Raw genomic sequence first — 15093 nt, forward strand, 5'->3', positions numbered from 1 at the left:
TGATTAAGACCTGTACAGCTGCTTGTCCAGTGCCTAGCCCACAGCAATCATTCAGGAAATGCCGGCTTTTGTTATTATGGGCCTGGTGCACAAACTATCCTTACCAGCTATGTAATCTTGAGCATGTTATTTTTCTTCTCAGCATCTGTTTTCTCATCTGAGAAATGGAGTGGTAATCATTTTCATGCCTTATTGTTTTAAAAGGAGATACAACACTTTCAATAGCACCTTGCTCACTTATCTCATGATGGATATTCTGACAGTATTATTTCTTCTGATAGATAGGAAGCTAAATAGGAAGCGAAAGACACCCTACCTCTGAGAGGAGGAAGTGCAGTAGAGTCGAATGTGGGTGAAGATTTAACGTACACTCAAGAATATCTGGAGGAACGAGGATCAGTTTCTTCATAGTTGGAAAGAAATGGTTCATCTCTTTAAAGACTATAAGCTCATGTAAGAAAAGCTGAGATGGATTCTTGAAGACAGAGATCTGCTCACACTTTGCATCCCCTTAACACAGTGCAAGGCGCTCTAAGCATTTAGAATCCACTTAAACCAAGGGTCTATGATGGACAGTATAATCCAAAGTACATGTATAAAGACGCGAATTGGTGTGAATATACTTTGTATACAATCAGAGATAAGAAAAATTGTGCTCTATACGTGTGATAAGAGTTGTAATGCATTCTGCTGTCATATATAAAAATTTAAAAATAATAATAAAAAAAAAAAACCTAGGGTCTCCCATACTGACTGTCCAGCAGAGGCCGCCCTGGGCCGTAGCTCCTGGGGCCTGAGAGCTGCGAGGCGGGAAACCAGCGGGGGGGAGGCCCTGTCAACGCCTTGGGGCCCTGGTGGGAGGGGTTTGGCGGCGGAGGAGGCCCGGCCTCTGGCTGCTAGGATGGAGCAGAAGTGCGCTGGGAGCCCGAGGGCACGCAGCTGACTGAGCCGCGCAGCTTTGCTTGTCCCGCCGCCGTCCACCTGAGCTGCCCCAGCCAAACGCGCCCAGCCGTCTGCACTTCCCAGCTCCTACCGCAGCCCGCTGGTCAGAAAAGGAGTCTCCCGCGCTCGGAGTGCTTGGTCGGCCCCAGCAAACTCCTCCCGCCGGCACCAGGCTCGGCACTGAGCACCGGGATATCATGGTCTGCAAGACTCTCCTCGCTCTGTGCATCTTCACAGCAGGTACTTAGCGCAGACCTCAAGGAGGGGCCAGGCTCGGTGTGGCCCCCGCGGACATAGCTGGGGCTCCACCTGAAGCCGGGAGACTGGGAAGTAAGTCGCGGCTTGCGGGATCCTGACTGGTGCGAACCTCCGGGGCTGCGCGCAGGTGTGTGCGCACTTAGATTTGACAATCTTGAGCGGTGCGGAAGGAAGGGATGATGAAGCCTTCCTACTGCAGCCCGAGCCCGCACAAACTCTGCTTTGTGGAACAGGTGGCTGGCTGGCACAGCACATTTGAAACCCCCAAGGGCTATACTGTCTGCTCCTCCTTCGCTTTCTTCGCCGTGTTCCCTGAGCGCACCCGCCAGAGCCCGGATCAGACTTCTGGTCGCGGTTCCGCCTGGGGAGGGATTCAAAAGCAGGGGAACGAGTGGGGTTCCGGGGTAGTCGCATCTCGAAAGGTTTAGGAGGTGACTGCCTGCCCAGGTGGGGCTGGTCTTCTTTCCGGGTTGGCGATCTCGGGGTCTCCAAGGTCCCTTTTTAGTTATGCTTAGGGATGATATGGCTCAAGGGGTCCTAGGGACAGTGGACCCGGCTGGAGTCAAGCTCGCGAATTCACATCAGGGTTTTTTTTTTTTTTTTTTTTTTTTTTTTTTTTTTGCAGGTATTTCTTGTGTCCAGGAGCCTTTAAAAAATGTACCTTTGGGAAGAAACTAGAATCTTGATTAAAGCTAGCATTCCCCTCACCCCAATTCCACCCATTTCCCCATTCCCACCCCTCACACAGGCTCCGGGCCACGTCCCCATGAGCGCGCCTCTCAGGTCTTAGGACTACCAACAGCCACGACCTCAGGCGGGGGTTCTAGGGAGAGTAGAGCAGGCAGACAGAGTTCGTCTTGGTAGGGGCTGGAGAGACAGACAGACAATACTGAGTCTAGAGTTGGGTATCCAGTTTCTCCAGAAAATGCATCCTGACTAGAGACAATTGTGGATACGGCACAGCACGGGTGGATAAAAGTAACCCGAGTGCGCGACCACTGGTCTGTTCAGACCGATCCAAAGACACATAGTGCAAGCCCGTTGGACTGAAGCTTTAGTTCGTGCTCCCCTGTGAGTTCCTTAAGGTTCCTGTAATTGTGGCCCTGAGTCATTACTGTCCCTCGAAAAGAAACTACTGGTTCCCTGGCAGCTTACAAAAGACAGATTTAAGAAAAAGTTTCCAAAGTCGAGGTACAGTGTGGTGTTTTCTCTACTTGCTGTCTGTTTTGGCGTTTGCACGGTTTGGAGACTCATCTGCTGACGATTCCGGAACACTCCGGGCTCTTTGGCTTGTGCAGCCTCAGGCTGGGATGAAAGAGTGGATCTGGAAGGTGTAATCTGTTATTGGTCCGCAGCTCTTGGATGGCCTCGCATGGTAATTCCACAGTCTTCAAACCAAGAGATGTTTAGGAAATGAAATGGAATGCATTTTTACTTTTACCTTAAAATCTTTTCAGGAGGCTCAGAAAACCTTAAGCGAGCCAGTAGATGGGCTTGTTTGCTAATTTGATTTGTAGCTGCTTCTTTATTTATTTTATATTTTTATATTTTGAACAGCCCAGGCAATTGACAAAACCGAAATTAATCCTAGCAAGCAGTTGATTGTAGCATTATTTTCCTAAGCTCAAGATTTTCTTCTTTTTTTTTAATCCAGTCTTACAGTTTACCTGGTTATTATGAGAGAAGGAATATTGTCTTCATCCCCTGCCCCAGAGAGAGGGCTGGTGGGCCAGCCCCATCCATGCCCCCACCTACATCTGCAGGGATCAGAGCCAATAAGATCAGGATAGTTCCTGGGCTCCTGGGAGTCAGGAAGGCACACTGCCTCTTTCCCCTATTTGGTCTCTATGGACCTATCCCAGAGAGCCATGGAACTAATGGAAGCTTTGTTCTTACCTCTGAAGCTTGTGCCTCTGAAAGAATCTCTTTAGTTTCAGTTCATTGTTAAAGAGTTACTTGCAATATATTGTCAGGAAAATAATACAAAGATCGTTGTAAATACCTCCTGAAATTCTTTGCATTCAAAAGTAAGATGTTTTCAGAATCTAAAATATTATTTTTCTAGGAGAAAAAAAAAAAAAAAAACCTGATGTATTGCAAAGAGGCAAGGGGGAAAGGGTTCTCCAGAGTGGCAGGTATGTTTCCACACCTATCCTAGAGCTCCCCCGCACACTTCTATTAAGAACTTCCCCCAGGCTGTTGTTTCTTTTCTGTTTTCTACCTTTTTTCCTCCAGCTTTAGAGGATTCAACATTTTTTTGTACAATCCTCAAAATGATACCTTCTTGAGCCAGGAAAAGGGTTGGGCAAGAGCCTATTTTTATCCTAATAAATCCTCTCAATATACACATAGCCTTTCCTCCAGGATTTATAATGGGCATTTGAGGATAACCTGTGCATTGTCAACAACCCAGCCCAGGTAGATCTCTACATTTACCCACCTGTATTTTAAATAGTAGGAACAAAAACACCTTGGATGAACTTCAGTTCTCTCTTCAGTCCTTATTATGGTAGGACACAAGCACTGCTGTGTTAAAAACTATTTTAAAAAAAAAAAACACCTCTTATATTATGCCAGTACAAGGTATATAGGAGAACTGCTTTTAAATTAAAATACAATCTGGAACCTCCAAGGTTTGGCCCCAGAACCAAGCAGGAAGGGAAGATAGCCTGTCATTGGGTAACTTTCGTCTTCAGACTTTTCCTGCTCACTTGTAGATTATCTTCCTTCATTCCCACAACCATTGCTCCCCTTTAATATTCTATGTCCCAAGTTTAAAAAAAAAAAAAAAAAAAAAAACTCCTTCACTGAGATATACTGGAGCTTTCAATTATTTTTAAATACTCAAGGATAATGAAAGAGAAACACCTAATAGGTAAGAGAGGTACAAATCCTATGATCCTACTTTTCCTGCCCTCAGAGAAGTCTGGCCCTGGTCTCCCTCTGGAAGAGTACATTCCACACCATTGCCAAACACTCTAGGCATACTTATTGATCACTTGTAAAGAACAGCACAGTAGATTCCCAGTCTGCCACTCAGCAAGGGATCTTTTGTGGATTCTAAATATGTCAGATAGCTCTTCTAATACTTAGAATGTCCATATCCTTGAAGGAACCTCTCTCCCTACAGGGTTATGGCTCTGTGCATACTACCAGTCCTGATATGTACCAGTTCAGTAACCTTTTCAAAAATATATTAAACAAAAATTGCATACACATTTAAAGGAACAGAAAGTTGCCTTTGGTTTGTTATGGGTGGTAGAAAAGAGTTGTTTTCATTCTTTTGGCTCAGTTAACCACTATTCCCCTGAAATTTGTGGTTACAGTCAAAGACAGGTCACCTCCTTCATAGGAACCCTGCTCTGAGATGGTGGAAGTTCTTCATTGTTCACTTTACAGAAGCATCAGATTCTGCAGCTAGGTTGCTTGGGTACAAAACTAAGCTTTACTACTTATTAATTGTGTAATTTAGGACAAATATCTTAACTAATCTTCAATTTTTACATTTACAAAATTGGGGAAATAAGACCTCATAAGATATGGAAGGTTAAATATATGAACACACCTGCAAATAGAAAGTGCTAGGGACATAGTAATGTGCAGTGTTAGCTCTTATTGTTGCAATTCGTATTTATAAAATTTGCTATAGTCTAGGCAGGCTATCCTCTTCAAAAGCAAAGTATATGTTTGCACTTGGGCTGTGTAAATCAAAAATCTCAACTAATATTTCAATGCTAGCTGTTCCAGCAAACCCAATGTCAAATTAAGAAAATATTCAGCTGTCTACTAAATGCCTAATTTGAAAAGGTTAATAATGTGCCAGCTCAGATTTAGCATAATAATCCAAAAAGTATGCAGTAACAAATAGAAGTAAAGTCTCACTATTTCTTCTAGAAGGACTTTTGCAAACTACTGTGTTTCAAACTCCCAAGTCAGCTAAACCTTAAAGGTCGGGCACTCAGTGCCACAAAATTCTGGGCAATGCAGATAAAACAACTTAGAAAAAGACAGGTCATTTTTTTCTGACATTTTTCAGAATGGTTCTCTCCAGAACCCAGAATCATCAGTAATTGCCAGATCCCTAATTTAACTTCAGCATTTGGACCTGGCCTACTTGTGCTTGTGTTTTCTTAAAGAAAATATTGGTTAACTATTTAGACTGTTTGAGCAGATTTTCTCAAACAATAATTTCTCCTTTGGGTCAATTGCACGCACTGGAAATGGTGGAAAGTGACATGTTTTAAATGTTTCAGAAGGGATTGGCTATCTTATCTCCTAAAAGCAATCTGTATCAAATGAAAGGAATTTTGCAATAGTAGTTACAACAGTGTGCTTCTTTTTGAAAATATCTGTCACTGAAATTTAAAAAAATGTTAGTTAGGAATCAGATATTTGCCTTGCTTATAAGATATCAAATGAAGCTGACACTTGGAAAAGTTAGTTTCATGTAGAAGTCAATAGTAGTTCTTAGAAGTGGTCAGGGAGTTAAGTTAACGTTTGCTTTTTTCTTGGAAATGCAAAGCTAGTAGGTTAATGGGCAAGCCAGGTGACTATCAGTTAAGGCTGGTTTGTGTATGTAGTTTATAACATTTCTTTTTTTAGTTGCATCTTAAATTATTCAAGGGGCAGGAATTGCTGTCACATCAGGTTTTCTGATATGTGAACTTTTAAATGCTCGTCACAGCCCTTCATACCAGCAAGCCCATTTTCTTCACCTGCCTTACCATTGTTTAGGGATCTCTGCCATTTTATAAGTAATAAAAATCTTTAAAATAAAATAGAGAATTATGAAATCTTTTCATCTGCTTTCCATTGGTGCAGAGAGGTATAATGGCAATTAAAAATATATTATCTTAATTTTCTTTTGGATCATGTTGCTGAATTTGGCTAATAAAGATACAGGTTGCCCAGTCAAATGTGAATTTCAAATAAACTACGATTCTAAGTATGTTCTATAGAATGTTGAAATCAAATTCTAATGAGTGTCCCATATTTTGTCTGGCAACCTGAATTTGGCCTTTCATCTGCAGTTCATCTATGCAATGGGTTTGATGTAAGATCAGCTTTAGTTTGAATCTTGCCTGATAGAGCTTTGGTTGCCCTGTACCATTTCATTAAATATAATCTGCTTGTGGGAAACATGGAGATTTAAGAGCAGCTGTCTTGGTTAGCAACCACGTGGATTAGGATTCAGGGGAAGCTTTCACTCCAGTGAATTATTTTGATTCTGATAGCATATTTTTTTTTTTTTTTTTTTTTTTTTTTTTTTTTTTTAAGAGAGAGAGATAGAGAGAGAAAGAGAGAATTTTAATATTTATTTTTCAGTTTTTTCGGCGGACACAACATCTTTTGTATGTGGTGCTGGGATCGAACCCGGGCCGCGCGCATGCCAGGCGAGCGCGCTACCGCTTGAGCCACATCCCCAGCCCCCTGATAGCATATTTGTTAACTGAACATTGTTGTGTGCTTCTGAACAATTGGTGGAATTTCTATGGCCTCCTTGACCTACATTAATGATCCCCTCTAACCCTTCCTTTAAAAAAATATATTTCTCATAATTGCAATGTTTTTGCCTAAGAACTGGAACTAGAAACCTTCTAGAATATGTCTGGCAACTGATTAAAAAAGAAAATTATAGAATAGCTTTGCATTTTAGTGCTCTCTTTTGTGCCAAGATCTTAAGACATCTTACAAATATTAATTATATAAGTTTTATAAGCCCTGCTGGGTAGGTTTATTGGTATCACTTAAAAGCTGTGGCTGTTCAGAGCCTGAAGCAATATATTAGACAGAATTTTAAGGCAGATGTTTTTTTAAAAAAATCTCTTAAGCAATTGAACTGTGTTGGAAATGTGCACCCTTTATACCTAAGCTGAAATCTGTGAATTGCCAACTGTTCATTATTTAAAAACTTACAGAAAATTACCATGTGTGATATTTAGAAAATATGTCTATTCAGTTCAAAAGGTGAGTAGAGTATATCTTTGATGATAATATCTTTCACTTACATTTCAAATTTGACACCTGATTTTCTCTTCCATGAACAAGGAAATCTGGATACGGGAACTTTAGTCCAGGTGTTGAACATGAAAGGATTTAGATGAGAGACAGTTTCATTTTTTATTTGGCTGTGGTTGTAAACTTAGAGCTACCATGCAGACTTCCACTTAGATCACATTATATTTCTTTATATAGTGTTAATAAAATATATGTCATGTTTTACATTGTGATATTCTTACCAACTTCATGTAGTCCAGAGCATAACCTTATTACAGATAGGTTATTGGTGTTGTTTATCTCTCCTGAAATGTTTTCAGTTTCATTGGAAAAGATTTTTATGATCTCTTAGTCCATTCAGGCTGCTATAAAAGCCTGGTTCTATAAACTGAGTAGCTTATAAGCAGCATACATTTATGTATTATAATTCTAGAAGCTGAGAAGTTCAAGAGCAAGGTGCTGGCTGATCCTGTGTCTAGTGAGGCCTCCCTTTCTGGTTTGTAGATGGTGCTTTTTCATTGTGTTGTCAAGGTAGAAAAGGCAAGGCTGCTCTCTGGGGCCTCTCCTATAAAGGCATTAATCCCATTCATGAGGACTCCACCCTCATGACCTAATCATCTCCTGAGGGCTCCATCTCCTCATATCACCTTGGGGGTAGGTTTTTAACATATGAATTTTGGGGGCATAAAAGCATTTAGACCATAGCATGACCCCACAGGTAGACAAGAGACAGATACCATGAAACAAGTGTTGAATATTTATTTGATTGTTAAACACTCTATACTATATGACCCTTGTTTTGTATTGCAATTTGGATTCGTTAGGAAGAACAGTAGCAATTATTGCAAGAATAAAAGGGCATTCTTTTTATGTGTTATTTAATAGTTACAGTGCACTGTCTATATGTGTCTAGGGAAATGTTCGAGATCCCAATTGTTCTGTTGAATTAAAATGTTTTATTATGAGAGAATCTCAGTGTATCTCAAAATTACAACATGAGAGAGACCTTTCTGCCACTTGTTTATCAGAGAACCTTAAAACAATCTGGGGACATCTATTTCTTGGCATGGGAAAGAGACAACTTCCTAGTGGATCGCACACTCTGCCAATCATGGGAATTCTTGCTGTTGATGGGCTCTGCTGTCTGAGGGGCAGCACCAAAACATGTGCCATCATCACATTCAACTAAAAGTAAACCCTGGATATTTTGTATTCAAAATTAAACTGTTGCCCCGTGAGGTGACACACGCCTATAATCCTATGTCTCAGGAAGATCACCAGTTCAAAGTCAGCCTCACCAACAGCGAGGGGCTAAGCAACTCAGTGAAACCCTGTCTCTAAATAAAATACAAAATAGGTCTGGAGATGTGGCTCAGTGGTTGAGTGCCCCTGAGTTCAATCCCTGATTAAAAAAAATTAAACTGTTGATGGAGATAATATTCAATGACATTCTCTCTCTCCCTTGCTCTCTTTTTGAAAAGCTAATCAAACAGGTCAGAGCAGGAAAAAAGACTATCATTTTTGGGATAAAGGATCATTCATCATTCACATTGTAGGAAAATGTTGTGGGAAGGGGCTATTTCAGCATTTCTGCATAGGCTGTATAGATTGTTATCAATCTAATCAAGATTGCATGAGACTCAGAAAATATAAGAAGCCTAGATAAGAGGGGGATGATAATTAAAATTATTTGGTAGTACAAAGGCCCAAACTACCTCTTACTGCTGCTGCTACTGCTGCTAGTGCTGGGAATGAAAAAGTAATAAAAGCTGGGAGATAAGTAATACTTCCTCAAATGTATATGAATATAAAGTTTATATTACTGGATCATTTTAGTTCTGTGAAAGGTTGCAAATTGAGTCAGATTAAACAACATGGCAGTCCTTGTGGCAGGTAATTATCTTCAGCATTATGAAGCAGAGTATAGAATAAGAAAATATCTTCTACCAGCCACAGTGGTCAATGTCTAAATGCCAGCACTTTGAAGACTTGAGCCCAGGAGTTCAAGACCAGCCTGGAGAATGGGGTGAGACCTGGTCTAAATAAATCAATAAATCCTCAATGACTGATGGTGTAGCTCACTGGTAAAATGTGTGCTAAAAAAGAAAGCAAGAAATGCCCTGAGATGTCAAAATGAATTCAACTGCATGGTTTGGGTCAATTAAGGAGGGCTGAGTGGCCTGGGTTGCTCATTGTCAGGCATCTTTCCTAGGCTGTACTTTAAAAATAGTCCTATTATGAATATTCTCCTTTAAATGCTTACATGAAGAGAAACACAGCCCTGATATTTTATCAGGTGAAGATGGAATTTGTGTTATTATATATGAGAGGCAGCATGGTATGTAGAAGGGGGCTTTGGAGTGACACAGGCTAGCATGAAATGCCACCTCTAGAATCTCGGTTTTCTCCTTCATAGTATTATGATACTATGCATAGAGTGCCATGTGGATAAACATTTAACCAGTGTCTACTAAGCACCCACAACAAATGATAGAAGATATTTTTTATTTTGCTTTCTTTCCATGGCTGCCTCCCACTACTAGATTGTAGTGTAAATAAAAACAGAAACTTTAGCTGTTTGATCTGAGGCTGTATCCCCAGGAGAGTGAGACACCAAGTGGGTGCTTAATAAGTATTCATTCTATCAGTTTTTATTGAGACTCTACTTGTGCTAAACAGTATCCAAGTATCTGTAGACACACTAACAAATGAAATAGAATTTTACCCTTAGGGAATTCACATTCTTTGTGGATGAGAAATTTTAGTGTAGACAAAAGAAAATCAACAGTTGAACATCTAATAGCATCTCAAACCCAACATGTCACAACTGAGTTCCTAGACTTCTTTTCTTCACCCAGAGGCTCCACCTGAAACCTTGATCATCTCAGGGAATGACAACTCCAACTTTCCAGATGCTCATACTGATATTCACGTGTCATCTTTAGGTCCTCTTTCTCTTTCAACACCCCTCACCCAATGCTTCAAGACAATCTGTTTGCTCTACATTAAAAATATATGCAGAGGCCCTTGCCCTTGCCCTGGTCTGAGCTACCATCGTCTTTCTCCTGGACTACCTCAGTGTCCCACTCCAGATCTGCCAGCTCTCACCTTTTCCTTCCCAAGGTCTGTTTTCTACATAGCAACATTTTATCCATTGGAAATAGATGGGATGTCAAAGTCAAAGTCTTTACAGTGACCATCAAGATGTGCATGAGCTGCTGTTACATTTGTTTTCCAACCCAGTCTTCTACTCTCTCCTTTGCGCACTGTGTAGAAACACTGGCTTCCTTATAGTATGCAGAGGCTGGTTCCTCTGTCTGGAATATACTTTCTCTAGATATCATTGTGGCTAATTCCCTCACCTTCTTAAAAAAACCTTTTCTGTTAGAGCTTGGCAGTACTACAACAAGAAACCTGAGATAATCCACTTAAAAAGAGGAAAGGGTTAATTTGGAGGTTTCAGTCCAAAACTGACTGGCCCCATTGCTTTAGGCCTGTGGCAGCACAGGGCATCATGGTGGGAACACATGACCTAGAAGGACTGGCTTATGTCAGGGTTCAGGGGAAAAAAGAGAGAAAGAGACCAGCATCCCAGAATCCCCTTCAAGGGCATGGCCCCCAATGACTTCAAACCTCCCTGTAGGCCCTATCTCTTAAAGGTTTCTACCACCTTTCATAGTGCCAAGTTGAGAGCCAAGCCTTAAACATCTGAGCCTTTAGGGGGACATTCTAGATCCTAACTATAGCAACTTTGCTCAAACACCAACTTCTAAATAAGACCTACCCTGATCAACATCTTAAAATTGCAGACTGTGCCCCCTGCCAACACCATGTTCCCAGTGCCCATTGTCTGATGCTTGCCTCTTCTCTATCATTAATGTCTGTCTCCCTCCAACCCTCCCCCTTAGTTCTGAATAAAACACAGCTTCAGAAGGCCTAGGCTTTCTTCTCTTTTGTTTGCTGTTGTATTCCTCAGTGCAAGAACACTGTGTGGTATACAGTGGGTGCTCAAAATCTATTTATTGAATTTAATATATTTGGGGGGTCTGGCAAAATGAAAACTTAATTCAAATTTTTCCTTAGATCACCCAAAAACAAGACACTGGCAGACTTGCTTATGTCTAGTGATTCTAAATAGCTTTTAAAAAAGCAATGGTCAGGCCTTTAGTCTTCACTGAGGATTACAAAAACTAAAATTTAAAAAATCAGCTATATTTTTAGCTATGCACATACAAAACTCTTTTTAAAATGTAAGCTTTAAGCTTTTTTTTTTTTGCCATGGACATATTCTTCAACTCTGTGGCCAATTAAAATGTCACCTTTGAGCTCAGCTAGGGAGGGTAATGTTATCTCCACCATTTGAACATTTCCGAGAGTTTTCTGAATAACTAAAAATAGCCTGATGATGAAAAGTGATTCGATTCTAAAGGAAGCTCAGTTGGCAATTTTCCAGTAAAGTTTGAGAAAGTTAAGTAAATTTAGCTGCTGAGTGTTGGAAGTGTAAGTTAGTAACTAATAAACTCAAGAACCTAAAGGGAGTTTTCTTGGGCTTCGATATCCCACCTTCCTTTAGTGATTCTGAAATATGAATTGTGTCTCAGACTAAGCAACAGAAGTAATGCTGAAGTTCTCATTCAAATCAAACCTGTTTCCTGGGGGTGGAGGGAGGAGACATCATCTATCCTGGCGGGATGACACCTCTTGACATGGCTGTTATTAAAGTCACCCAGGTTGGCATATACCCCAGCTTCATCATGCTGTACTCCTGATACTTTTTGGCTTACTGAAAATAGGAATGATTAGTTATTTAGTAGCTGCCAAAAGGAATGTGAGCTTTAAAAACATAACAACATACTTGTCTTGATTATATCAACTTGAGGAGCAACTTATAAATAGAGCAAAGAAGGGAAAAGATGAAACTATTAAAAACATTGGCCTTGCTGGTTCCTTGAGGTCCATTGCCCATTCTTGAGGAGGGCAGGCTCTCCATCCTCTTGAAGTTCAGCAGCCCTGGCAGTAAGCAGAGTTGTGCAAAGGAGAGGAACCCTGACCTTTTACTGGAGGCCCCAGAATTTGTGTCTGATATTGCGACCATGGCACTGGAGTGGCCATTCCATCACCTCTCTTCCCCTGGGTGATACCATGTTCCCTAAGTGATATAAAAAGCAGGGCCTAATATTTGGCAGGCAGGAAAAGGAGCACACATCAACAAGAGAAAGCTCATGATGCCCAAAAGCTCAAAGACAAATGTGGTGTAGAAAGAACAAAAATAACTACCTCACTCAAAAAGCTAGTCAGATCAACCAACATACATTTAGCATTCACATTGAGCAACAATAAGCAACTGCTTAAGTAAATGGGGTGGTTCATTGTGTACCAGCATGTAAAAAATGGTTACAATATATTAAATCAATATATGGTAACTTTATATTTCCCAATATTGAAAAATCAATATTGGGAAATATAAATAAAATGAATAAAATGACCTTCTGATGAAACATTTAACGCATTATGCTTATATGTGTGTGCCTGCAGAGAAGAGTTTGGAATGATGTAGTGGTTATCTCTGGCAAGTGAGTTTTGGGTCAGTTTTGCTTTTCTCTTTCTTTTTCAGTTTCTGTCACTGTCTCTGCTTCTCTCTCTCTCTCTCTCTCTCTCTCTCTCTCTCTCTCTCTCTCTCTCTCTCTCTCTCCCCACCCCATGAATTTTTTAAAGAAGATATTATGAATATTTTGACAACTTTTAATGTGGCCATAGTAACTACTAGGTGACTGTTTTAATCCTCCAACTCTTGACTCAAAAAGCAGTCTGACGAGCTATCAAAAATAAGGTCTTAGAGAAGCAAATAACCTCAGATAGGTTTCAGGGCATTGCTGATGTAATGAGCAGGGAAGATTCTGGGAAGGAATTGACCTAAGGTAACATTACATTTTTTAAAACTAGAGTACTTTATAAATCATTGATTGGGATGACCAGCTTGGATAGTATTTTAAGGGGCTCTGAGCTAACTTATCAGTATTTAAGGTACATTGTTAGGTTTATATCTTTCATTTAATCTCTTCAGATTTTGTCACTTAGAGAAGCAGTTTCTGAATACATTATTCTAAGTTTCTCAAAATGAAAGTTGGCAACTTAGATATTAAATAAGAAAAACAGCACTCAGAAGAATATGTAATTTGTTTTTCTCTTGGCAACATTAAATTTCTTATATCATCTTTTCCATAAAGTAATCAATAAAATGTGGTTTGGGCAAATGCTAGAAGATCCATTATTAATCCTCCATGGCATTATCAAAGAACACATGTAGGTGTGACCAGGGAAGACAGCTGAGCAGATAGGACAGGGAAAAGCTTTGGCATAAGCTAGGCCAACCCTCTGTAATTGATAAAACTAGACTCATGGCTTGGGTAGGGGAGTCATGTTTTTAAGATTTTAGTCTTACTAGGTGTCACACATTATTCTACATTGGTTTCATCTGCAACCTCACCTAATCCTCCCAACAACCCTCTGGGGTAGGCAATACTGTTCCCATTTTGCAGATCAGGTCACTGCAAAATGGGAAAAGAACTGTGGAGAATACAGCTAATAGGTAGCAGAACAGAGTTTATAACCTACATCTCTCATCTTTACCCACCTCTTCCCCCATGGCCTTGAACTGCCAAATTAGTTTCTAACTCCTTTTGTGTCACCCACTCTGATTTTTTCTCCATCCCCACAGATACAGTGTTTTTTGGGAACCTTAGTATCTCTTTCTAAGTAAAGGCAGTAACTCCTAACTGGTCACCCTCTGTCTTCACATAGACCCTTACACAAATCCTTTGGATCCATTCAGTTCATGTTGAGTTGTCAGCTCCTCTCTAAAGGAGGAGATACAGACCCCAATCTGCTTAATACTCTTCTGGGTGCTCATATTTTGGTTCCTAAATTCCGTTTCTACTAGCAGGAATGAAGGCTCCTTGGAGAAGTGACTAATTCCAGGCAGATCTCTTTTAGGAAATGTATGAGTAGAATATCTTATTAAACCAGGAACAAAGATATTTTTGAAGACTGCTAAGATCCTTTCAGAAGAACTCGGAACCAATTCCTGAGGCTCCCAGACTGAAGAGGGGAGTTGATGGGGGTAGCAACCATTGCAGCACATGGAATACATTTACTCCTAAGTTCAAAATGATGCCAGAAACAAGATAATAATGTGATGCAATCTTTATTGATCTTCATTGGTGTATGCTAATAAACCAATACATTACTTAGAAAAATGGCAGATAACTAGAAAGAATTTTATTTTGCCTTTATTTTGTGAAGGGTACCACTAGGTGATCAAATACTAAATGATAGGCTGATTGGGCTTGTTTCTGTAAATAATCGGGAGATCTGTTAGATGCTTTAAAAAACTTTTTATAATGGAGAAATGTATTCATCTACAAAGCAGGAGAGAAGAGTATAATGAAGAGTATAATGAGTATAATAATACTAATTGATTGTCTTTGGCAGTATTTTAGCTTATAAGTGAAAAAAAGTGCACTAGAAACAGAGTATCACCACCATTATCACATAGACTAATGAGCTAGTGAATCTTGTCAGTGATCATCAGTGACTGCCAACGTCATGAGTATGTTATAACCAGAACTATATCTCCCAATGGAAGCGTATGCCATTCTCTTTGAAACAGTTTTGTCAAATGAAAAGGAACCTACATCTGAACAAGCCTCTACATCCAACAATTAAGTTTCAAGAAACATAGAGGACTGAGGAAGATGTTCAACAACACCTAGAGAATGAAATCAGAAAATCCAAGGCAATGAAAAATTCTATGGGATGAGCAAACTAGTTTGTCCAGTAAGTACACTGCAAAGGGAAAAAAAGAGATTGATAGGGAGATGGGTGGAGGAGGGGAAA

General features: G+C 40.2%; 1 protein-coding gene across 1 annotated transcript in view; it reads left to right on the plus strand.

Annotated features, from left to right (window-relative positions):
- Positions 1 to 888: 888 nt before the first annotated feature.
- Positions 889 to 15093, plus strand: part of Parm1 (prostate androgen-regulated mucin-like protein 1) — a 103567-nt gene continuing 89362 nt past the window's right edge. Inside the window, exon 1 of the mRNA XM_046458655.2 lies at positions 889 to 1182. Coding sequence (XP_046314611.1) covers positions 1140 to 1182 — 43 coding nt within the window. The 5' untranslated portion in view covers positions 889 to 1139. The remainder of the gene's footprint in view (positions 1183 to 15093) is intronic.

This window comes from Marmota monax, unplaced genomic scaffold (assembly GCF_021218885.2).
Source record: "Marmota monax isolate L192 unplaced genomic scaffold, Marmota_monax_Labrador192_F-V1.1 WCK01_AAM20220418_F8-fsc00112, whole genome shotgun sequence".
Taxonomy (NCBI): domain Eukaryota; kingdom Metazoa; phylum Chordata; class Mammalia; order Rodentia; family Sciuridae; genus Marmota; species Marmota monax.